The sequence below is a fragment of the Hypanus sabinus genome, chromosome 5 (genome assembly GCF_030144855.1).
Source record: "Hypanus sabinus isolate sHypSab1 chromosome 5, sHypSab1.hap1, whole genome shotgun sequence".
Taxonomy (NCBI): Eukaryota; Metazoa; Chordata; class Chondrichthyes; order Myliobatiformes; family Dasyatidae; genus Hypanus; species Hypanus sabinus.
In genome coordinates, this window is record NC_082710.1 from 6,502,367 (window position 1) to 6,527,277 (window position 24,911).

The 24,911-nt window shown below is 41.3% G+C and overlaps 1 protein-coding gene across 1 annotated transcript in view; it reads right to left on the reverse strand.

Moving 5' to 3' along the window:
- Positions 1-24,911, reverse strand: part of adgrv1 (adhesion G protein-coupled receptor V1) — a 539,532-nt gene that overhangs the window by 368,461 nt on the left and 146,160 nt on the right. Inside the window, exons 25-31 of the mRNA XM_059969328.1 lie at positions 22,243-22,369; positions 21,266-21,340; positions 13,793-13,932; positions 11,632-12,238; positions 9,536-9,751; positions 7,822-8,037; positions 2,039-2,283 (exon numbers count right to left, since the gene is read on the reverse strand). Coding sequence (XP_059825311.1) covers positions 2,039-2,283; positions 7,822-8,037; positions 9,536-9,751; positions 11,632-12,238; positions 13,793-13,932; positions 21,266-21,340; positions 22,243-22,369 — 1,626 coding nt within the window. The remainder of the gene's footprint in view (positions 1-2,038; positions 2,284-7,821; positions 8,038-9,535; positions 9,752-11,631; positions 12,239-13,792; positions 13,933-21,265; positions 21,341-22,242; positions 22,370-24,911) is intronic.

The following is a 24,911-nucleotide window of genomic DNA, read 5'->3' on the forward strand; positions in this document are numbered from 1 at the left end:
ACCAGGATGTCGCCTGGAAGACACGTACCTTTGGTGTGAGGCCCTGAAATCCTGGGGGGACGAACTGATTCCCTGCCGGAGACGTTACCGGATAAACGGAACACTGCAAACAGTGGATTGGCTGGGGTGAACTGACGTCTGGCCATTGTTGCATGCAGACAGCCACTGGTGAGAGAGAACCGAGCGTCTGGTGAGAGCCAAATGTGGGCATTTTGCTTTGATACAGTAGTGTTGGTTGGTTGGTAGCCATTACGTTGTTTTTTTATTTGGAGATACAGCACGGTAACAGGCCCTTTCAGCCCAGTGAGCCCACACCGCTCAGTTACACTCATGTGACCAATTAATCTACTAACTTGGAATGTGGGGAGGAAACACATGCAGTCAACGTACGAATTCTGAATGACAGCAGCGGGAATTGAACTTGGGTCACTGGCACTGTAATAGCATTATACTAACCACCACGCATACGCTACACTACTCTGATGCTTTTTATCTTTTTTTAATGGGGTTTCACAGTAATGTAGCGGTTAGCATGGCGCTTTAAAACTCAAGGCATCAAAGTTTGGAGTTCAGTTCTGATGCCGTCTGTAAGAAGCATATACACCTCCCAGAAGATGCACGGGATTCCTCCCACAATCCAAAGATACACAGTTTAGTCGGTTAATTGGTCATTGTAAATTGACCTGTGATTGGGCTAGGGTTAAATAGGTGTGTTGCTGGGATGCGCAGTTCGTTGTGCCGGAAAAGCCTGCTCCACACTGGATCACCAAGTAAATGCAACAAATAAATAAACATCCATTACTGATGGAGCAGGTGAGGATGGGAGAACCAGAACATCACCTGAGCAAATTCTGTGGTGATATGCTGGATGGATATGGGATGATGGACAGCCAACAACTACACTCACCTTCCTTTGAGCATAAAGTGACAAGTACCGCTGGAAGTTAGTTCCCCACTTAAATTTATTACCTATGGTGAGGATTAATATTCTAACAACAAAAAAAAGCTTCAGGTCAGCGTGCAAAACTCTGTAAGCATTTTCAAAAACACAAGAGATTCTGCAGATGCTGGAAATCCACAACAGCACACACAAAATGCTGGGGGACTTCAGCTGGTCAGGTAGCATCTATGAAAAGGAATAAACAATCAATATTTCACTCTGAGACCCTTCATCAAGACTGGAAAAAAGGGGGAAAAAACCAGAATATGGTGGGGGTATTAGAAGGAGTACAAGTTGATAGGTGATAGGTGAAGCTAGGTGAAGGGGAGGTTGTGTGGGTAACCTTTTCTCTCTTACCCCTTCCCTTCTCACATGCCCATCACCTCCCACTGGTGTCCCACCTCCTTCTCTTTCTCCCATGGTCCACTCTCCTCTCCTATCAGATTCCTTCTTCTCCAGCTCTTTACCTTCTCGTCCCATCTCCTCCCACTTTCCATTTCATCCCCTCTCCCCCACCTTTCTCATCCAACAGCCAAATAACAACCTCTTCCAGTAATAAACAAAAGATGCTGGAAATCCACAGCAACACAGACAAAACTCAGAAGGTCAGGCAGCATCTATGAAAATGAATAAAGAGTTGATGTTTCAGTCCAAGACCCTTCATCTACACTGGAAAGGGGAAGATGCCAGAATAAATGGTAGGGTGAGGGGAAGGAGGGCAATCGAGAAGGTGAGGTGATAAAAATACATTTTCAAAGTCACGGTCATAGCAAAATTTATTATCAAAATACTTATGTATCACCAAATAATACCTAGAGATTAATTTTCTTGCAGGCATTTACATGAAAATACCAAAAACAATAAAATTTACAAAAAACTATACATTAACAAAACTCTGTAGTATGACTTAGTGCCTCTTATTAAGTTGATAAAATGAATCTCAGGGCAGTATAAGCTGACGTGCAATATAAATAATTTGATAATAAATTTACTTTGACCTTTAAATTTACCTTGTGGTACCATTTTGAAAACTCCACAGGCCTTGCTAGACATTTCACAAAAAGCATTATAATCTGAATAAATTAATTCAACCCTTACCTCTTCAACTTCAGGAATGTCATCTGATAGTAATTCCAATTGTAAAGTTTGAGTAGTTTGTCCTGGAGCAAAGATGATCTCTCCTGAGGACTCCTGGAGATCGCTGGTAACCTCACGCTCATTCATTGTGGCAACCCAATAGACTGAGACAGTACCAAGTGTCCCAGCGTTTCTAACAACTTGCAGAGTTATCACTGTGGTTTTTGATTCTGGTTCTGCAACAATTAATTCTGTTCCTTCAAAAACTGTTAAGAAAAACTCTGTTAGGTCATGTCCGGAGTACTGCACACAGTCTAGATTAGAGAGTATGTGCTATAACGAGAAGCTGGACTAAGTTGGGTTGTTTTCTCTGGAGTGGCAGCGGCTAAGGGAAGAACTGATACAGAGATATAACATTATGAGAGGCATGGAAAGACAGATATTATCTTTGTCATGGGGTTGAAATGTCTAACACCAGAGGGCATGCATTTAAGGCCAGAGGGGGCAAGTTCAAAGAAGATGTGAGGGGCAAGTGTGTTTCTTTTTACACAGAGAGTGGTGGGTGTCTGGTAGAGGTAGAGAAATTAGCAGTTATCAGATCCTCCTGAGAATGCTAGGTAGTCTCCTCCCTGATGGAGTGGGCATTAATTTATGCATTAAAGCTGCAGTCTGCAACTCTCAAATTATGTACCAAGGTAAGAAAAAAAATTATTTTCACACCATAATAGTTAAGTTTTAAAATGCATCCCTGACCTAGCACTTCAAGAATATAAGCTTCCCCAGTGTAATGCTCTGTCAAGCAGACAGGATTACATTGTGGAATGAAGGCCCAATTTTAAGGAAATATGCTAAAAGTAAGAGGAATTGAACCCTCTGGCCTTGCTTGCTGAATACTCGCGTGGGACATATGAACATATTGTACACAGATCCTGTTAACTTGCTGAGAAGATCATTGGGGCTCTCTTCCACACATCAAAGTGCTACAAACGCAAGGCCCTTAGCATTGTCAATGATCCCTCCCATCCATCCAACAATTTCTTTGACCCCCTACCATCAGGCAGCAGGTACCGGTGCATTAGGACAAGAGCTGTTAGGATGGGAAACAGCTTCTTCCCCCAGGCTGTAAGACTGCTGAACTCCCTGCCACCACCCGGGTCTCATCACGTATGAAGTGCCAGTAGTGTTATTCTGTTTACTTTTTACCTTGTATCATATGTTCACCTTATTTGTTGTTAATTTATTTGTGGCATGAAGGTGGGATGGGATCAGAAGGAGTACAAGTTGATAGGTGATAGGTTTGATCTTCAAGATAGCGCCAGTGTTCATCGGTGACTCTCAACAGGCTGCAGGAAATTATACTAGTTTTCCACTTAAATATACTGCTTTTCAACTACTTTTGCTGTCATCTTCAGCATGTAAATTTCCTCTTAACAATGGACTACAAAATTACATCAATGATCTTCAGATCTCATATTCTACTGTTAAATGTGCAACAGTTAAGTGTAATGTCTTTAAGAATCGATACCACGGCTGAAAACATGGCAGGAGAGATGCTATTCAAACCAGGCTGAAGCGTAGAGGGATGAGGCCTCCTCTGCCTACTATCTTGTTAGCAAATGTGCAGCCGTTAGACAATAAGATAGATGATCTCAGGGAAAGGCTGCTGTATCAGAGGCAGATCTCAATTCTGGCACTGAAACCTGGTTAAATGCTGGTACATCAGATGTAGTGATATGACTGAAGTTGACATAACCCATACGATCTTCCAGACTGTAAGGTTTTATGATTTTCAGAATGGATCAAACCATGAACTCTGGTAAGGAAAGAGGTGGCAGCGTATGCTTTACAGTCAATTCTCATTAGTGCACCGATGTTGGGGTTATGCCAGCTTTTCATTCCCCTGACCTAGTGTAACAAATGATTAAATGTAGACCATTCTCTTCGCCTCAAGAATTCTTATCCATGATCCTGACCACAGTTTACATACCAGCAGCAGCCAATTATAAGCAAGCACTCGCAAAACTGCACAATGTTTTCTTTAAGGAACAGGCCATCCCGAGGCATTCCAAATTACAGATGGTGACTTCAGTCATGCCTGTCTAATTATCACCAACATGTAACGTGTTGCACCAGTGGTCCCAACCCACTAAACCACTACTACATTACAATAAGGAATGCCTATTATTCCTTCCCAAGACTACATTTAGGCAAATCGATTAATTGGGCTGTACTTCTACTTCCTGGATACAGACAGAGCCTAAAGAGCAAGCCTCCAGAGATCAGGACAACTAAGAGGTGGATGCAGGAGGTAGAGGAATGGTTACAGGATTGTCTTGTGTCATGGACTCGGCCATGTTGAAGAGCTCACCTGAGCACTAGGGTCATTACAGATTTTATTAAACACCTGTGGATGAGTGTGTCCCCACAATATCTTTCAGGGTTTTCCATCTTGCTGAGAGCCAGATCAGAGGCATTTAAGTCTGGAGATCAAGAATGCTACAAGATGTGCAGGTATGATCTCTGGAAAGCCACCTCTCAGGTGAAGTGGAGATTCCAGACTAGACTGGAATCAACAAGGGCTCAACAGCTGTGGCAGGGTTTGAATGCCATAACAAAGTTAAATTTTGTGACATGGGGGACAGCAGAGCTTCGCTTCCAGATGAGCTCAATGCCTTCTCTGCTTGCTTTAATCACCAGAACAGGGAGGAACCTTCGCACACCCCCATGTCTCCCGATGATCCTTGGATCTCAGTATCTGAAGATGACATGCAGACTGCCTTCAAGAGAGTGAATCCAAGGTCTAGACAGAGTACCTGGCCGAATACTGAAGACCCGTGCTGATCAACTGGCTGGTGTATTCACGGATATCTTCAACCTCTTTCTCCAGCGGTGTGTGGTACCCACCTGCTTCAAGCAGGCTTCAATCATACCAGTGCTGAAGAACGTGGTAACTCAGTGACCCTTACACCCACAGTGATGAAGTTTTCTGAGAGGCTGGTACCTCAGCTCCTGTCACAGTGGTGACCTGGATCCACTCCAATTTGCCTTCCAAAGCAACAAGTCCACAGCAGATGCCATCTCATTGGCTCTTTACACAACAATAGAACATCTGGACAGCAACGATGCATTCATCAGGATGCTCCTTATCGATTACAGCTCAGCATATAACACCATCATCCCTTCAAAACTCCAAGACCTGGTCCTCAATACCCCTTTGTGCAATTAGATCCTGGATTTCTTCACTTATAGACCCCAGTCAGTTCAAATTGACAATACAATCTCTGTAATCTCCATGAGCACAGGAGCACTACAGTGCTGTGTATTTAGCCCCCTGCTCTACTCATTTTACACCTATGAATCAGCATACAGGAGGGAGATTGAAAATTCAGCAGAGTGGTGTAATAACAACAACCTCTCACTCAACGTAAATAAGACCGAGGAACTGATAGTATACTTCAGGAGAGGGAAAGCAGAGGTCCATGAACCAGTAATCATCAGAAGATCAGAGGTGGAGAAAGTCAGTAACCTTAAATTCCTGGGTCTCACTATCTCAGACGACCGGTCCTGGACCCATCATATAAATATAATTGCAAAGAAAGCACGACGGCATCTCGACTTTCTCCGGAGTCTGTGGAGATTTGGCATGTTATCAAAATTCTTGACAAACTTCTATAGACATGTGATGGAAAGCGTGCTGACTGGTTGTATTATGGCCCGGTATGAGAACAACAATTCCTTTGAGTGGAAAATGTTACAAAATGTAGTGGATTCGACCCAATACATCACAGGTAAAACCATTCCAACCATTGAGTACATCTTCATGAAACCATGCTGTAGTAAAGCAGCATCCACCATCAGAGATCCTCACCACCCAGGCCATGCTCTTTTCTCACTACCTACATCAGGTAGAAGGTACAGGTGTCTCAGGACTTGCACCACCAGTTTTCAAAGACAGCTACCACGCCTCAACCATCAGGCTTTTGAACAAAAGGGGATAACTACACTGATTTAAGGACTCATTCATCTTGTTATTTCATGTTCATCATCTATTGAATTTTTTTTATTTATTACCTGCATTTGCACAGTTTGTTTGTAGTTTACAGTTCCTACTGTTTAGCTTACAAATCCTGTTTACACTTACTGTTCTATAGATTTGTTAAGTATGCTCACAGAAAAAGAATCTCAGGGTTTTATGTGGTGACATGTATGTACTCTGATAATAAATTTTACTTCGAACTTCGTAATATTACTTTATGTGTTATGTGTGTGAGTTATATGTACTATGTTGTGCACCTTGGTTCAGAGGAACATTGTTCGTTTGGTGGTATATATGTGTATGCTGAATGACAATAGACTGAACATGAACTTCATTCATGAATGAAACCTTGTTAACCCATAACGGATGAGAGGTGACTTGGTAGAGGTGTACAGGACAATTAAGAGGCATAAACTGAGTGGACAGCCAGAGACTTTTTCTCAAGGGCAAAAATGGGTAATGCAAAGGACTAAATGGAGATAAGCATAGGGGAGATGCCAGAAGTAGATTTTTCTAACATGGAGAGTGCTGAGTGCATGGTATGTACTGAGATGTTGGTGAAAAAGGTGAGAATACATTAGCAACATTTAAGAGACTCCTAGGTAGATTCTAGAACATAACATTATCACGCAGTTCTGGCCCTTCAGCCCATGATGTTGTGCTGATATTTTAACTTACACCAAGACCAATCTAAACCTTCCCTAATGCAGAGCCTTCCATTTTTCAACCATGCATGTACCTAGCTAGAGTTTCTTAAATGTTCTTAATATATCTGTCTCTAGCACCATCCCAGGCAGCGCGCGTTCCACGCACCCACGTTCTCCACATAAACAAAATCTCTGATATCCCCCCACTATACTTTCCTCAATCACCTTAAAATTATACCCCCTTGTATCAGTCATTTTGGCCCCAAGAAAAGTGTCTCTGGATGTCCACTCGATCTAAGCCTCTTATCATCTTGTACACCTCTATTAAGCCACCTCTCATCCTCCTTCACTCCAATGAGAAAAACCCTAACTCACTCAGCCTATCCTTTTAAGGCATGCTCTCTAATCTCGGCAGATCTAATACGCACACAGATGATATAAAAATGGAGGGTTATATAGGAGGGAAGAGTTAGATTTAATATACAGTAAGTTAAAATGGTTGGCACAACATCATGGGCCAAAGAGCCATTACAGTTCTGTGTTCTACACCTCACTGTTTTTATAAACTCAGGCTCAATTATGGCAATCAATGTCACCTTTGCCAATAATGTTCATTTCCCCTCAATGAATAATTGAAAGTAACAAGCACACAGATGCTGCAGAAGGTAGAGTTAAACTGGTTACATTGTCGAGCCTTACCAATACAGCACAGTAGCATAATGGTTAGCACAATGTTTTACAGTACCAGTGATCTGGGTTCAATTCCCACCACTGTCTGTAAGCAGTTCGTACATTCTTCACATGACCGCACGGGTACTCGCCAGGTGCACCAGTTTCCTCCCAGATGCCAAAGACCAACTGGTTGGTAGGTTAATTGGTCGTTGTAGATTTGGCTAGGATTAAATTGGGCAGTGTGGTTCAAAGGGCTGAAAGATCCTATTCCATGCTGTATGTCAATAAATTACTTAATTAATTAAATGATGCACCATAGAAAGCATTTTATCTGGGAAAAAAACAATATTACCACACAATTCTGAGTCAGGGACAGTTAAAGACTGTGAAAGAAAGACACAAAATCATGCATTTCTGGAACCATTTAAGTTCAAAACTTTTCACTGTACCAAAGGATCCATAAGGGTCATCAGAAGCCTCAATAGTAACAGTTGCCAGTGTGATGGCTCCAAGCACAGCTCCTCCTGTGGTCTCATTAATGAGTTTAACATGAAATGATTCTTCAGGTTCTGGCAACATGTCATTGAGAAGGTAAATGGGCACTGCTTTGCTGGTTTCCCCTTCCAGTAGGATGACATCAGATGAGGCTATGCTGTAATCTTCACCTGCAGAAATAATTTTATTAACAGGTATCAGTTACTTTTTGTAAAGTGTTAGCATTTATAAAGATTCAGACTTACTGTTATACTTCTACAATTGGACACCACGTATTTCATTCTGTGGTGTGTAGGCTATGGTGCGACATGCAACAAAAACAACTTTCAACAAATTTAAAGAGTAAAGAATTACATAAAAATAAGCTTGAGGTTAAAGTACGGATATGGAATAAAATGTGCACTGTGCTACTAGTGGTTAGCATACCACTTCACAGTACAGGTGACCTGGGTTCAATTCCTGCTGGTGTTTATATGTTCTCCCCATGACCACATGGATTTCCTCTCACAGTCCAAAGACATACTGGTTGGTAGGTTAATTAGTAACAGTAAATTATCCTGCGATTAGGTTTGGATTAAATCCGGAATTGCTGGGTGGCACGGCTTGAAGGGCCAGAAGGGTCTATTCCGAGCTGTATTGCAATTTAAAAAATTAATTAATTCCACCATGTAAAAGCATTATAAAAAGTGGGTTAAACTGTTCCATAACATTGGTAGATATTCTATCATGCACTATACTGTTTATTATGATTAGATTAACTTTATTTGGGATTTCCTCCCAAAGCCTTCCCCATGGGTGGGCATAGCCACGAGGCAGCAGAGGTTTTCTTCTCCTGGACAGCTGCTGACCACAGCTACCCGAATCTGGAGCTGGACACCCTAAGGCAGTCCCATGTTGAGCTCAATGCTGATTGGCAACTCTTGCAAAGCTGCTGGTGCCAAACTGTGTCAGTCTCTGCCGTTCCTCTGAAATCATCAGCTGCATGGGGAGGGGGAGCCTGCTACATGGGCAACAGCCTGCTCTCCATATTGTACTGCCCTGGCTTGTGTATCGTATAGACAGCTGAACGCAACGTACATGGTGGACCCCAGCCAACAGAGGGCCTCAGCTTATGCATGTAATGGAACATGAATGCAATCAAAGAGTCATTCACTTTGTATCGTAGATTCACAGGCTGATCTCTGCACAGAAAAGCAATTCCCTCAACAGTACTCTGCCACAATAATGCACTGATCAACCCACTAAACCTTTCAAAACTCCAGCGGTTTCATGCCCACCATTATGGTTGCAATCTTCCAATTCCAAGTTCACCTCCTCCTTTCCTTTCTTCCATGGTCCCCATTGTTCCTATCAGATTCCTTTTTCTTCATCCCCACTTCCTCTTACACTTCTTACTTCAACCCCCCCCCCCCCCCCACCATCTGCCTAGCCCCTGGCGAAGTCACACCTTTTCTGCCACCTGTCCCACGGCACACATCCTCACCATTCCCAACATCCTTTTCTCCTGCCAGATTTACAAATTGCTCTTCACTCCACATTGACAAATACAGAATGTGCAGAAGTCTTTGACATCCTAGCTCTATACACAGGTATGTGCCCAAGACTTTTGCACAGTACTATAGGCAGAGCCAGATAATAATAAAATTGAACTTGAACTTGATATCCTACCAGCTCTTGCAGTCATTGACAAAGCTTGGAATTTCACAGACACATCTGCATATATGCCTCCAGTCCTCGTCACATTGATTATCGGTCCAATGTAATTTTCTGGAACACGTACAGCAGAAGTGGAGAGCTGCAGGGTACCAAATGCATCGTCATTGGCATCGATTATTACCTGCGCTATGATGTCATTCTTTGATCCGAGGCGAGGAGAACCAGCAACTAATAAATTGAATGGAAACATCATTGTTGTGTATGTTATTACAATCCATGCAAAAATTTAGGGAACAAATATATTTAATGAGACAAAAGTCACTTCTAATCCTGTGAGTAAATGATGTATCACTAAATAAAATAGAATATCAAGTTTCACGCTGCCCCAGCAATGCCCAACAAACCCAATTAACCAAATCACAGAACAATTTACAATTTACACACATTCCATGCGGAGGGCATACAGGTTCCTGACAGATGGCACCGGAATTGAACTCCGAACTCCAGAATGCCCCAAGCGCTAACAGTAATGTCACCCTGGCGCCCACTTTTCTACTTGCCAAGAGACACAAAGCAATTTACTTTTTTGCATTTAAGTGCAGATTCCCTGGTGTATTGTTAATCAAAAATGTTCCACCTGAACTCTGACTTACAATCATATCTTGAGAGATACATATTCCCTGGATATCAATCCAGTACCCTGAAGCAGGAATTCTGATCCGGTCTCCGGGTGAACTAGGTATCATTGGCCAAAAGTGGAACTTCTTAACAGCCCTCTATATTGGTGAGACACAACATAATTTAGGGGACTGCTTTGTCAAGCACCTCCACTCCATCTGCAAAAACAGAATTTCCCAGTGGACAAACATTTTAACCCTTATCCCCATTCCCTTTCCGCCATGTTGGCCCACGACCTCATCTTTTATTATGATGAGGCCACTCTCAGGGTGGAGGAGCAACAGCTTATATTCGGTCAAGACAGCCTCCGACCTGAAGGGATGAATGTCGATTTCTCCTTCTGGTAATTTCCAACCACTTCCTTTTTCTTCTATTCCTCACTCTGGCCTCTTACCTGTTCTCCTCACCTGTGTCTCACCTCCTCCTGGTGGCACTCATCATTCCCTTTCTCCCATGGCCCATTCTCCTCTCCAATTAGATTCCTTCTTCTTCAACCTTTTGCCTTTTCCACATATCACTTCCCAGCTTCTTACTTCATCCCCACTCAGATTCAGATTCAAATTGTTTATTGTCATTTAGAAACCACAAACACAATGTAGTTAAAAAATGAGACAATGTTCCCCCAGAATGATATCACAAAAGCATATGACAAAACAAACTACACCAGAAAATCAGAAAATCCACATAAAATCCCTCGCCCACTTGGCTTCACCCACCTCCTTCTAGCTTGTTCTCCTTCCCTCCCCTCGCCTTCTTATTCTGACATCTTCCTCCTCCTTTCCAGTCCTGATACAGGGTCTCAGCCTAAAACGACGACTGTTTACTCACTTCTATACCTGCTGAGATCTTCTACCATTTCTGGATTTCCATCCAATGCAAAATGTCTTGTGCTTATCATTGCTCATGTTACGATGAGCTTTATTTGTCACTTACATATCAAAAGGCACAGTGAAACGTGTCATTTTGTGTCAACAACCAACACAGTCAGAGTACTGTGCTGGGAGCAGCCCTCAAGTGTCCCTCTGCTTCCGGCCGCAACGTGTAGAAAGCCCACAGCTCACTACCCTAACCCAAGTGTCTTGTAGAATGTGGGAGGAAACTAGAGCACCCGGAGAAGACCCACACCACAGGGAGAACGTACAAACTCCTGACAGACAGCAGCGGGAACTGAACCCCCAATTTTCCAGTCGCTGGTGCTGAAAGTGTTACGCTGACCGCCACAGTACTGTGCTACCCCCCCACATTCTTCTGGATTCTGTAATCAGGCTAGAGTTCAATAAGCCGGTTTCTGAATGGGCAGCTTGTTGGGCTGGAAGGACCCAGTACCACCTTGTAACTCCTCCTATCAGATTAATTAATTAATTAATTTAAAACGACTTGAGCGGTACAAGGTTAGACTAAAATTGAGCCACCCATTTTAGATTACTCACTTGGTCTGTCCTGCTCCCCTCTCAGCAGTGCAACGCTCTGTAACTGGACAAACACAGACTCTGGCCTCTCAGGTTCTCCATCGTCCAGAATAGGAAGAGTTATGTTAGCTTCAGTCTGATTGGCTTCAAAGATTATTGACCCCGATACAGCAAGATAATCACTTTTATCCATTGCCAGAGCAATGAAATATGGCAGACCAGTCGACCTTGTGTCATTCACGGTTGAGAAGGTAACTATGGTGATACCCATCAATCCATTAAGTCGCTGAACTGTCAATGTCACATTCTGGTCCTTCTCCTCAACTCTGATTGGTTGAGTTCTTCCCGAAAAGAGGAACACACCATAAGGATCGTCATTGGCTAAAACCATCAAGGTGGCATTTACTCGAATTCCCAGTCGTCCTTTGGTGACATCAGTAATGTGAATCATGAACTGTTCATCCAATTCCGGCACATCGTCCGAAGCCACCTGTAGCTCAATGTCAGCCAGCGTTTGTCCCATTTCGAACGTGACATTGCCACAGATATTGACCAGGTTGTTGTAAGGGTCAGAGTCCACCTCCCAGAACAAAATAACCTGAGACAGTGCACCACCAGCACGGACAACCTGAAAATTCCAATAACTTGTTCAGTCAAATACAAGGCATCTTCCAAATAATAAATTATTGTCAAAGAGTTACTTAAATTAATGGAACAATTATTTAACAAAATTAAAGTCAAAGTAAAATGAAACTTATTATCAAAGTAAAACAAAGTTTTATCTGCACTTTCTCCAATGCTATTGTCTCCTCCTATTGTGTGGTGACCACAACTTCCGCTCAGCTCCAAATGATGAATTTGAAGTTGAAGCATATCCTCCCTGCTGGTGTATTCAATGCCCAGTCTAAAACAGGCCAGATCTCCATTTGCTTTCTTAAAGGTGTCGTCTATCTGCAATACCCTCCCCATTTCAAGGATTGTTGGACTCGTATACCAAGGTTTATCCATTCTTTAATGATCCCTAGGTCCTTGCCACTTGTGATACGAAGAGGCCACTGGAAAAGCTGCAGAAAGTCGTGAACATCAGTCAGCTCCATCACAGGGCACTATCCTCCCCAGCATCAAGCACATTTTCAAAATGGGATGCCTTAAAAAGGTGGCATCCATCATTAAGGGCCCCCATCAGCCAGGAGATGCCCCCTTCTCACTGCTACCATCAGGAGCCTTAAGACACACACTCAACATTCCAGGAGCAACTTCTTCCCCTCTCCCATCAGACTTCTAAATGGACAATGCACCCATGAACAATAATACCATTTTTGTCCTTATTTAATTTTATTTTTTGTGCTACAGTACTGCGCAAAAGTCTCAGGCACATTAGTTATATATACTGTATGTGCCTACAACTTTTGCACAGTACTGTACTTATTGTAATGTATATATTTTATTATGCATTGCAATGTACTTTGGCTGCATAAGAACAAATTTCATGACATATGCCAGTAATATTAAACCTGATTCTGATTCATATACTCACAGCATTTAGAGAAAAATAAAGAAATACAATGGAATTTATGAAAATTCTATGCATACACAAAAACTGATAAACCACAATAGCAGATTATTATGGACAGAACAGTGTTTTTCTTGAACATCAAATCTCACTGATAGTGATCAGCATGAGTATCATGAATAAAAATCACAATGCACTGAAGTTAAAGAAGTAAATCACTAGCACTAATAAAAAAATGTGTCTGGAACTCTGGACAAAGGGTCAAAGTTAAAGTCCAAACAAAATTTATTATCAAATTAATTATTTGTTGCCATATACTTCCTTAAGATTCACTTTCTTGCAGGCATTTACAGGAAAATATAGAAATACAAAGCTATATATAAACAAAGACTGACAAATTACCAGTGAGCAAAAGGAGACAAAATTGTGCAAGTAAAAAAATAATCCTGAGAATATGAGTTGTCAGGTTGTAGGGACCTTTAAAGTGAGTCTATCGGTGCTAGAGTCCCAGAATTTCAGAGCTGAGATGAGTGAGTTATCCATGCCAGTTCAAGAGGCTGATAGCAGGAAGGTAATAACTGTACAATCACTTAAAGCTAGGCATTGGAATCATTATAAAATACTTCAGCACAATTTTGCATCTCTGTTACGATGTTTATCAGTACTGACCTGTAGTAAGACTATATCCTGACTCCCTTCAGGTTCTGTAGTATTTGTGTGCAAAGAGTCATTACTGAATTGGAACACTCCATACGCATCGTCAGAGGCATCAATAGTAACAATGATTTCAGAAGCTATTGCAAGGCTAGCTGCAAATCAAAATATTTGAGACATGATATTTTAATTGTAATACCCTGGTTTAAGACCATGCATTATTTTAGTAATGCCATTATGCCGTTGGCTATTGCATTTTCTGCAGATTTTCTCAAAACACAATAAGAGTTCTTTTGATTACATTATATAACTGAGCATTACATTTCTTTTTTACTGTTTAAAATAGTAATTCAGTTGATTACGTGAAGTTTGTTGAACTAATAAATAAGATTTTGTGTTCATGTTTTTTCGAGAGAGTGTGCAGGAAAAGATCGGGATAGAGCCATTTTCTAGAGAGCACAGGATTGAAGGGCGAGGAAGGTGGTGAGTGGAAACGGACACCAAACATCGGAGAAAAACATGGTGAAACCCTCACAGAACCCACTTAGAAGGACAGATACTGATGGTGGAAAATCCTCAGGCAGACAATGGTTTCAGTAAAAATGCATAGATAACTTCTAGTTAGGACATGACCGATGTTGAAGAAAGTTTGACCATTTTTCTCTTAAAAGTTGTGAGAATATTTGTTTCCAGTAACAGGATCTTCATCACAAAACTGTTTCAATGTTGTGAGTAAACGAATGAAAGCAACAATAAGCTCTAACAATTATGTGCACAATATAGACCAATATACCTGTAATAGGCCTTGTTCATTTAGTTTGTATGTCACAGATTAAAATATTGTGTCAATACAATTTTATCTAAGTTTATATCGGTGTGAGTTAAATTATTGTTTCCTGGCAAGTGGTAAATTTGCATGGGTGTGTCAGCGTTCATACAGTAATTGCCTTTGTTTTACTTGGAAGGACACATTCAAACTTTTGTATTTGTGTTTACCTGTATCATATTTACCTTAGATATGTTTATTTACTGAAAATTTCTTTTTTCATGCATTGTCAAGTTATAGTGCTGTTCAGTTGATTTTAAAGTAATAGCTAAGTCATTACGAGCCTATGGTGAGAGGGTTACATAATAATTTCATTGCAAGCTGATTTAGGAACCATAGAGCATTACAGCACAGAAACAGGCACATCAGCCCATCTGATCCATGAACTATTATTCTGCCTAATGTTGTCAACCTGCACCTGGACCACAGCTGAGTTTTCAAACATAACCAATCATATTTTACAGAAGTACCTGTTGATCTTATCAAATAACTACACTTCAAGAATACATAAGACTAATTTTTATAAAAATAATTTCTCAGTTTTAAAGATTAAATATAAGGTCAATTTGTCGCATGTACATTGAAATATACAGAATTTGTCATTTGTATCAAATCTGGGCAGGACAACAGTGTAGTGGTTAGCACACGTTTTACAGTACAGTTGACACAGGTTCATTCCTTGCTGCTACCTGTAAGGAGTTTGTACATTCTCCTAGTGATTGTCTGGATTTCCTCTGGGTCTGTCCTGTGGGGAGCATGACTTACTCGGATTGTCAAAAGTCATTTTGTCATGACTGGCAAGTTTAGAAACTGCAGCTGCTCTTCTCATTGGTTAGCTGCCTGGCGTCCAGTTTCAGATATCACGGGTATACAATAGCACATGGAAGGGGGCTTGCTCTCTCCTCTGTTTAAAGCAAGCGGTGCACGTGACCATCGGGAAGGTATGCTCTGTACACACTTTAAGCTAAGTGTTGTGGTTGAATGTATGTTTGTTGAATATTCAGCTTTGTAGTTCTGTAACCTGGGGAACATGAATGCTTGGTCAAATTTTTACTGTACAAATTAATTATTAATATACTTATTCGTAGTCAGTGTTTTCTGTCCCACTTGCCTGGCCTGACCCGTGAACCCGATTCAATGTCACACTTTGGTGCTGCGAGCAGGGTGTGGCTTTTTCAGCAAATATGCTTTTCTTTAAAAGGTTATTTACAGGGGAGGACCCTAGTCCTTCCCCCCCCCCCCATATGAGAGATGCTGAGTCCCAATGAGTCCCAAGTTGGACAGATAATAGTGAGGGCTTTGGAAACCTCACTAACAGGTTATGGAATGCCAGTAAACTGGTCGTAACAATTAATTTTAGTTAATTTTGCCTGGGTTGAAATGAGACATCACATCGTTTCTACACTTAAATCACTGGGTTTTCCCAGAAGGGAATATAGCCAACAGGATGCTTCCTGGCTGTTTGCAGTGATTGTAAATTATCAGTGTAAACCGATGACAAGAATAAGTTTGAGAACCTCAGTCAGCGCTGTATTATTCTGAGAGAATCACTATTGATGGCTCAGAGTAGGGCAACAAAGTTAGAGAGTAAGAATATAGAGTTAGGAATATATAGTGTTTTTTCTAAATATCCAGTGACTAATCAGAAGCAAGTGCATTTAAATCTCCCTGCATTACAGAATGGTGAAGTGGCAGATGCGGATTTGCGGTGGGAGAGCCTGTGACACACACCTGGGGATCATGTTTGAATTTGCACACCAATGGATCAGATTGCTGAATTTGTGTGAGGACTCCTTACTACATCGTGGAAGGGTTGCCACTAATATTGATTCCTTTGACAAGGAAAAGACTGTTGGGGGATATTATCCGCCTTCTTGGGTTTTGGCATTCTGTTTTTGGGGAGCTGGGAGGGGTAGTCTATTCCAGCCAAACTCAACCCAGAGTATGGTAACAGCCTTCAAGGACTTGATCCTCAATATCCCTGGTAGAATGAGTGCTTTAAGGGCTGGTATTTCTCTACGTACTATCTGTATAATTTCATTGCCCTGACTCTTAAGGTGATTTCCCTGCCTGACAGAATGGGTGAAGGTGGTATACTGAGTACAGGTACAAGGTGCAAGGTTTATGGCAAGTGTGAACAGGAACAGTATCCTGCGATGGCTGTGTCTCTGCCAGATGGTGGTGTGAAGGTGGGCAGTTGCTGGATGCTGAACGGAACTTAATGGATATGCATTTCCTAAGCCTACACGTGGTTCCCACAGGGTGGTGAGGCTGATTATGTAGTATTGTATGTCTGCCACCCCAATGCCCTGGATAAGCACCTTGCCCATGCTGGTCAGTAAGAGGGCAATCATAAAGGAAGGAAGGTTTTGAATGATACCCCTTCTCAGCATGGTGTGGCCAGGCTGTCCTGGGAACTGACTTCAATGGCATTAGATTACCTGCTCACAAAGGAAGGTGGCACTTGGGCTGTTATTGGTCGAGAATGTTGTACCTACATTCCTGACAGGTCGGGGAACATCACTCGGATCGGATCTGAGAGTCAGCTGTATAAGATTAAGTGGGGAACCAGCTCCTTAGCCATTACACTCCAGGGTGGAGCTGGTGAACTTTTGGGGCACAGGAGGCTGGTGGATGACTGTAGTATACAGGGTGACTACTGGGTTTACAGTACTGGGTATTGCACTCTTGTGTTTTATATGTAACTTAGGGAGTTCACAGGAGTCATACTAGTCTGAGGGTTCGGTCATCATATTTGCAACTTCCAAGTGGTGAAGTGTTCTGCAGGGGGGAGGGATGCATGGCTTACTCTGATTGTCAAACTTCACTTTGCCATGAATGGTTAGTTTAGAAATTGCAGCTGCCTTTCCCATTGGTCAGCTGCCTGGTGTCCAGTTTCAAATATTCTAAAAGGCACACGTAAGGGGCTTGCTATCTCAAGCCAAGCAGTGCACATGACCATTGGGAAGGTATGGTCTGGGCGCACTTTTATCTAAGTATATTTGTTGAAAGTTTGTTTGTTGAACATTCAGTTTTGTAGTTTCTGTAACGAGGGTAACATTTTGACTGTTTGTAAATAAATGATCAATATACTTATCCGCAGTCAGTGTATTCTGTCTCATTTGCCAGACCCGCAAACCTAATTCAGCATTACAGGTGCTCCGGTTTCCTCCCACAGGCCAAAGACGTACCAATTAGTAGGTTAATTGATCATTGTAAATTATCCTGTGATTAAGCTAGGGTTAAATTAGGGGTTGCTGGGCAGCATGGCTCGAAGGGCTGGAAATGCCTATTCCACCCTATACCTCAATCAGTAGTTCGTCAGTGATGATGGTCGTGGAGGCAGCCCAGTCCCACCATGCTGCTTATGCCAACACAGCAAACCCACAACTCACTAACTCTAACTACAACCTCGAACGTGTGAGGGAGGGGGATTACCCACGTGGCCCCAAAACCTCCAATGACAATGTGGTTTTCAGAAAGCTTCATTTCAGTTTGCTGAAAATCACTTCATTACCATCTACTTTCTAAGAAAATAAAGTATGTATCTGAAATTTCAATTAACGCCCAGTGGCCACTTTAATAGGTACACCTGCCCATTAATTCACATTTCAAATCAGCCAATCATGTGGCAGCAACTCAGTGCAGGTTCAGTTGTTGTTCAGAACAGACACAGAATAAGGAAGAAATGTGATCTAATTGACTTTGGAATGATTGTTGGTGCCTGATGGGGTGGTTTGTGTGTCAGAAACTGCTGATATTCTGGGATTTTCACACACTACAGTTTTGGAGTTTATAGAGAATGGTGTGAAAAGCAAAAAAGAACATCCAGAGAGCAGCAGGTCCATGGATAAAAATGCCTCGTTAATGAGACCATAAGATATAAGAGTAGAGTTAGGCTATTCGGCCCATCAAGTCTGCTCTGACTTCTATCATGTCTGATTTATTAACCTTCTCGATCCCATTCTACTGCCTTCACCCCATAATCTTTGACACCCTGACTAATCTAGAACCTATCAACCTCTAAATATTTCCAATGGCTTGGCCTTCACAGCTGTCTATGGCAATAAGTTCCACAGATTCACCACCCTCTGGCTAAAGAAACTCATCCCCTTTTCTATTCTAAATAGACATCTCTCTATTCTGAGTCTATGGCTTCTCATCCTAGACTCACCCAGTACAGGAAACATTCTCTCCACATCCATTCTATCCCGGTCTTTTAATATTCAACAGGTTTCAATGAGACCTCCCTTCATTCTTCTCAACTCCAGTGAGTACAGGCCCAGAACCATCAAATGCTCCTCATATATCAACCCTTTCATTCCCAGAATCATTCTTTTTAAAAAAAAATTTAATTGAATTTTCAAATAGGTTACAGAAAGAAAAAAAAATATCAACCCTCCCCCCTAACATATCCCTACAGAAAAAAAAAAGAAAAAAGAAAGAAAGAAAGAAAGAATGCCTGGATTTCGGAAGATCCCCACATGCTCCATGGAGTTCATAATAGCTTTAGTATATATATTTATTTCTTTCCCCAGATAACCAATAATTTTATCTTCAGAGCACCTATATATTTAATCCTATTTTTTGTAAATAAGGGCACCAAATTTTCAGAAATATTTCATATTTATCTCTTAAATTATAAGTAATTTTTTCAAGTGGAATGCAGCTAAAAATTTCATTCTTCCAACGATCTATACTTAAGTATGAATCCGATTTCCAAGTAACTGCAATAGCCTTTTTGGCTACTACCAATGCAATTTTTAGGAATCCTTTCTGATATTTGTTCAATTTGGATTTCGATTTCATCCCTTCAATATCGCCTAGTAAAAATAAAGTTGGATTATGTGGAAGTTGTATTCCAATAATTTGTTCCAGTAAAACTCTTAAATTTGTCCAAAAAGGTTGAATTTTAAAACAAGACCAAGTAGAGTGTAAAAAAGTACCAATTTCTTGATCACATCGAAAACATTGATCAGATAAATTTGAGTTTAATCTATTTATTTTTTATGGTGTAATATATATTACAAAAGAGGGAAGAAATGAGTGTGGCAGTTGCTTTGGATGCAGAAAAAGCATTTGATAGATTGGAATGGGATTTTTTATTCAAGGTATTGGAAAAATATGGATTAGGAGTATCTTTTATAAAATGGATTAAAACCTTAAATACTAACCCCAAAGCTAAAGTGGTGACAAATGGCCAAATTTCAACATCATTTCAGTTAACAAGGTCAACTAGACAAGGTTGTCCATTATCACCTGCTTTATTTGTGTTGGCGATAGAACCATTAGCTGAATTAATTAGAACTGACTCAGATATTATGGGTTTCAGAGTTAATCAGGAGGGATATAAGATTAACTTATTTGCTGATGATGTTCTGATTTATCTAACTAACCCATTGAATTTGTTGCATAAATTATCTTCTAGATTGGAAGAATATGGGAAAATATCAGGGTACAAAATAAATTGGGATAAAAGTGAAATTCTACCCCTTACTAAAGGAGATTATAGTCAATGTCGATTAATAACTCAATTTAGATGGCCGATAAATGGTATAAAGTATTTAGGTATAAGAGTTGATAATGATATAAAGAATATATATAAATTAAATTATTTGCCATTATTGAAAAAACCCAGAATCATTCTTGTGGACTTCTTGTGAACTTTCTCCAATGCCAGCATACCTTTTCTTAGATAAGAGGCCCAGAACTGCTCAGAGGAGCATCTATGAGTGTACAACATGTCGAACCTTGAACTAGATGGCCTGGAGTAGCAGAAGCCCATGAACATACAGAGGCGGCCACGTTATTAGGTACAGGAGGCATGAAACAAAGTGGCCACTGAGAGTATTTTAGATACCTACAAAGGATTCTCTAAGAACTATCACTCTTTGAGACAGGTGACAGGACATCAGACAATTGATGGTCAGTATTTGACAACTGAGCAACAAGTTTTAAACGGAAAATTTTTTAGATGTTGTAAAGCATAGGGGAATGTCAGAAGGGAGTTTGTTTTTACATAATGAGTGGTGGGGACCTGCAATGCCCTGCCAGGGGTGGTGGAAGAGGCAGATACAGAAGGGACGTTTAAGAAACTCTTAGGTTAGTGCCATGGTAGTGTAGTAGTCAGAACACTGCTATTACTGCTCAGGGCATCAGATTTAAGCGTTCAGCCTGTAAGGAGATTGTATGTCTTCCCCGTGGAATGCCTGGGTTTTCCCCAGCTGCTCTGACTTCCTCACAATCAAAAGACATGCCGGTTAGTAGGTTAATTAGTCACTGTAAATAGGCTCAGTTAAATCGGAGGTTGCTGGCACGGTTCAAAGCACCAGAGGGGCCTGTCTCTCTGAATAAAGATGATAAGAAAATGGAGGCTCTGTATGAGGGAAGAGTTAGACTGATGGTAGAATATGTTAAAAGATCAGCACAATATCGTGAGCTGAAAGGCCTGTATTGTGGCTCTAATATCCTATGTTTTATGAAATTTAATAGCAGAGACTTGTAAGACCAAAGTAAACTCATGACTAGATACTGTAATCAGATCCCTATTCAAAAGACAAGAGAGGACATCAGGTCCAAGCACCTCACTGGTGTCAGGAGCAAAGTGTACACTGCAAATGAAAGGAGACCAAGTGAATACATGAAAGACAGAAGGTTCTTACCGTGCACATGGAACTCTGGAAGGACAAACTCCACTTCACCATCTCCACTACTGCTGGTGCCAAATGGCTCAGCCACTTCAGAAAGAAACACAGCAAATTCACAGACACAAAAAAAAACACAGGTAAGCCAATGAGACTGAGAAAACAAATAAATTATTTTGCTGAAATATCAGGCAGAAACTTTTTTGAATGATAAAGAGTCGGCAGCAACTTTTTTCCTCCATTAGCTCGGATAGATTTACAGCTCGGGTGGGTAAATATTGGGCTGGAAAGTTGCTTGCCCCCAAAGGGATGGATGTAACACAACTCAAAGAGAACAAATGTGCCACATGCAAGCACCTGAATTTGATTTCAGATAGCAGAAATCCACTCAAACTTATATAGACTGGACAAAATGAAATGACAAACTGCCACATTACATCTAACTTCAGCGTAATGAGGTACAACAAAGACTGTAACATGGAAACAGTGCGTCGCTGGTCTGCTCTCATTGTTGCAGGAACAACCTCTCTCTCCCTCGATGGGGGGACCGAGTCTGTCTGCGATACCAGAGTGCTGGACTATGTACTGTAGTTTTTGATACACTCTGGATCAAGGTCTCTTTGGGGGGCTTTTGCTATCACTTGCATGGTGGGTGGGGTGCGGTTGATGCTTTTACTGAAGCTTGTGTGATAGGAGGAGGGTTCTGAAGTTTCCATCATTCATTCTTTGGGATTTCTTGTTTCATGTATGTCAGTGAAGAGTGAGAATTTCAGGTTTTATACTGAATACATTCTCTGATATCAAATTGAACCACTGAACTCACTAAGAGGAAATTCATGAGCCTTTATCCTAGCAAACTATCGCAGAAATCTCAAACATGTAATTTGCCTTAATCTCTCATTTGCTATTGAAAAAGAAATGTTAATTTTTTTAAGATCAAGGAAGTAGTTAAATGCTCTTTGTTACATTGCTGAAAATGTCATATTGGTCCTCACTTTTCTCTGAGTTCAATAGTACCACTTTGAAGCTGCTGGGCAGTTCTGGAACAGAATCGTCTGTGATATTTACAATGACGTATTTATACTGCTCTCCAGGTTTGAACTGTAGAGTGCCTGATGTATCCTAGAAAACAATTTAAATGTATTAGCAGGTTAGAAATGTACAACAACATCATAATCATATGAACATCGATTTCTCCTTCCAGTATTTATTTTTTCATTTTCCGCTCTCCCTTCCCTCTTCTTCTATTCCCCACTCTGGCTCCTAACCTCTTTTCCCCGACCTATCATCTCCCCTTGGTGCCCCTCCTCCTTCCCATTCTCCTATGATCCACTCTCCTCTCCTATCAGATTCCTTCTTCTCCAGCCCTTGACCTTTTCCAGCCTCCTGGCTTTACCTATCAACCTTGTCCTCTTTCCCCTACCCCCACCTTTTTATTCTGGCATCTTCTCCCTTCCTTTCCAGTCCTGAACAAGGATTTCGGAATCAAAATCAGAATCAGAATCCTATTTATTATCATTGGCATGTCTCATGAAGCTTCATGTGTCTTCAGGCTTCTGTACCTCCCACCTGATGCTGACAGTGAGAAAAGGGCATGCCCTGGGTGCTGGAGGTCATTAATAATAGATGCTGCCTTTCTGGGACACTGCTCCTTGAACAGCCTGAAATACCATCTGTTTATTCATCTCCACAGACTCTGTCTAACCCGCTGAATTCCTCCAGCATTGTGTGTGTGTGTGTGTGTGTGTGTGTGTGTGTGTGTGTGTTGCTCATTTTTCAGAATCTGCTGAATCTCTTCTGTGTTTATTTAAGTTTTGTTGCCTCCGTCAGCTTGAACCAGTCTAGCCATTCTCTTCTGTCCTCCCTCATTAATAAGGCATTTTTCACCCACAGAACTACCGCTCGCTGGATGACTTTTGTTATTCTGCATCATTCTCTGCAAACTCTAGACTGTTGATTGTGAAAATCGCAGGAGATCAGCTGTTCTGAGATACTCAAATCACCCCATCTGGCACCAGCAAACATTCCACGGTCAAGGTCACTGAGATCACATTTTTTCCTCATTCTGATGTTTGGCCTGAACAACAACTGAACCTCTTGACCATGTCAACATGCTTTTATGTATTGAGTTGCTGCCACATGATTGGCTGATCAGATATTTGCATTAATGGGCAGCCGTACAGGTGTACCTAATAAAGTGGTTACTGAGTATATTTCCAAGGCAGAATGGTAGGTGATTTGGGGGGGCTCCTGTTTGTTGGAGGGGGGGGCAATGTTTCCATATTCTTGTTGATTTGGGAGGCACTGATATACTGGCATGTTATATTTAGTTAGAAATATGTTGATCGGATTGTTAAAATGGCATATGGTACATTGGCATTCATTAGTCAGGCGAATGAGTTCAAGAGCCAGCAAGGTAGTGTTACAGTTCTATAAAAACTCTGGTTAGACTGCACGTGGAATGTTGTGTTCAGTTCTGGTCACCTTATTATGGGAAGGATATGGAAGCTTTAGAGAGGGTGCAAGGGATATTTAACTATGACACTGCCTGGTCTAGAGGGCATGTCTAATAAAGGAACAGTAAGCTGACTGAGCTAGGGGTTTTCTCTTTGGGGTGAAGAAGGAGAAGACACTTGATAGAGATAAACAAGATAAAACGAAGTATGGATCAAGTAGACGGCCAGAGACTTTTTCCCAGGGTGGAACTAGCTAAAACTAGGGGGTATAATTTTGAGGTGATTGGAGGGAAGTATAGGTGGGAGGAATGTCAGAGTTAAGTACCTTATGTAGAGAATAGTGGATGCGTGGAATTAGCCTGCCAGGGTGGTGGCTGAGTCAAGTACATTAGGGGCACTTAAGAAACTCTTAGACAAGCACATGAATGTTAGAAAATTGGAGGACTATGTAGAGAGGAAGATAGATTGATCTTAGAGTAAATTGGCATAACATTGTGAGCTGAAGGGCTTGAACTGTTCTATGGATCGCTATGTTCTATCCACCATGATCACTTGTTATGTCTTTGCACTGCACAGCAGCATTGAAACAAATTTCACTTCATATTAATCAGTGACAATAATAAAACTGATTGAGATTCAGATCATTTGTTGTATAGGAACTTTAAAAAAAATGGAATTACACATAGAAGGCAACAAATGTTATCATAAAGTGATGGTAAACTGATTTTTAAAAATGCCCAGTTTCATCTGAAAACAGTGAAACGAGATTCAGTTTTTAAGGAGAAACTTCAGACATACAAATTAGAAAATGCCCATGTCCATTCACTAACCAGCACAAATAGTTCAATACGGACAACAGCTAAGGCAATGTGAATTGGGGCGCTAATGTTTGGCCTGGCCAAGGCTCATTTCATCTTCTCTTTTACACGTTCTACCAGTCTGTTGTCGCCAGTACAATCTTCAATGCAGTGGTGTGCTAGGGTAATAGCATCAACACGGGTGAAGCCAACTGGCTCAATAAACTGATTAGTAAAGCTGGCTCTCTTATAGGAGTCAAACTGGACACACTGGAGGCTGTGGTAGAACAAAAGACCCTCCAGAAAATCCTGGCAATTCTAGACAACATTTCTCACTCTCTACATGCCACCTTGGCTGAACAGAGGAGCCCTTTTAATAACAGAGCAAGACAACTGTGCTGCTCCAAAGAT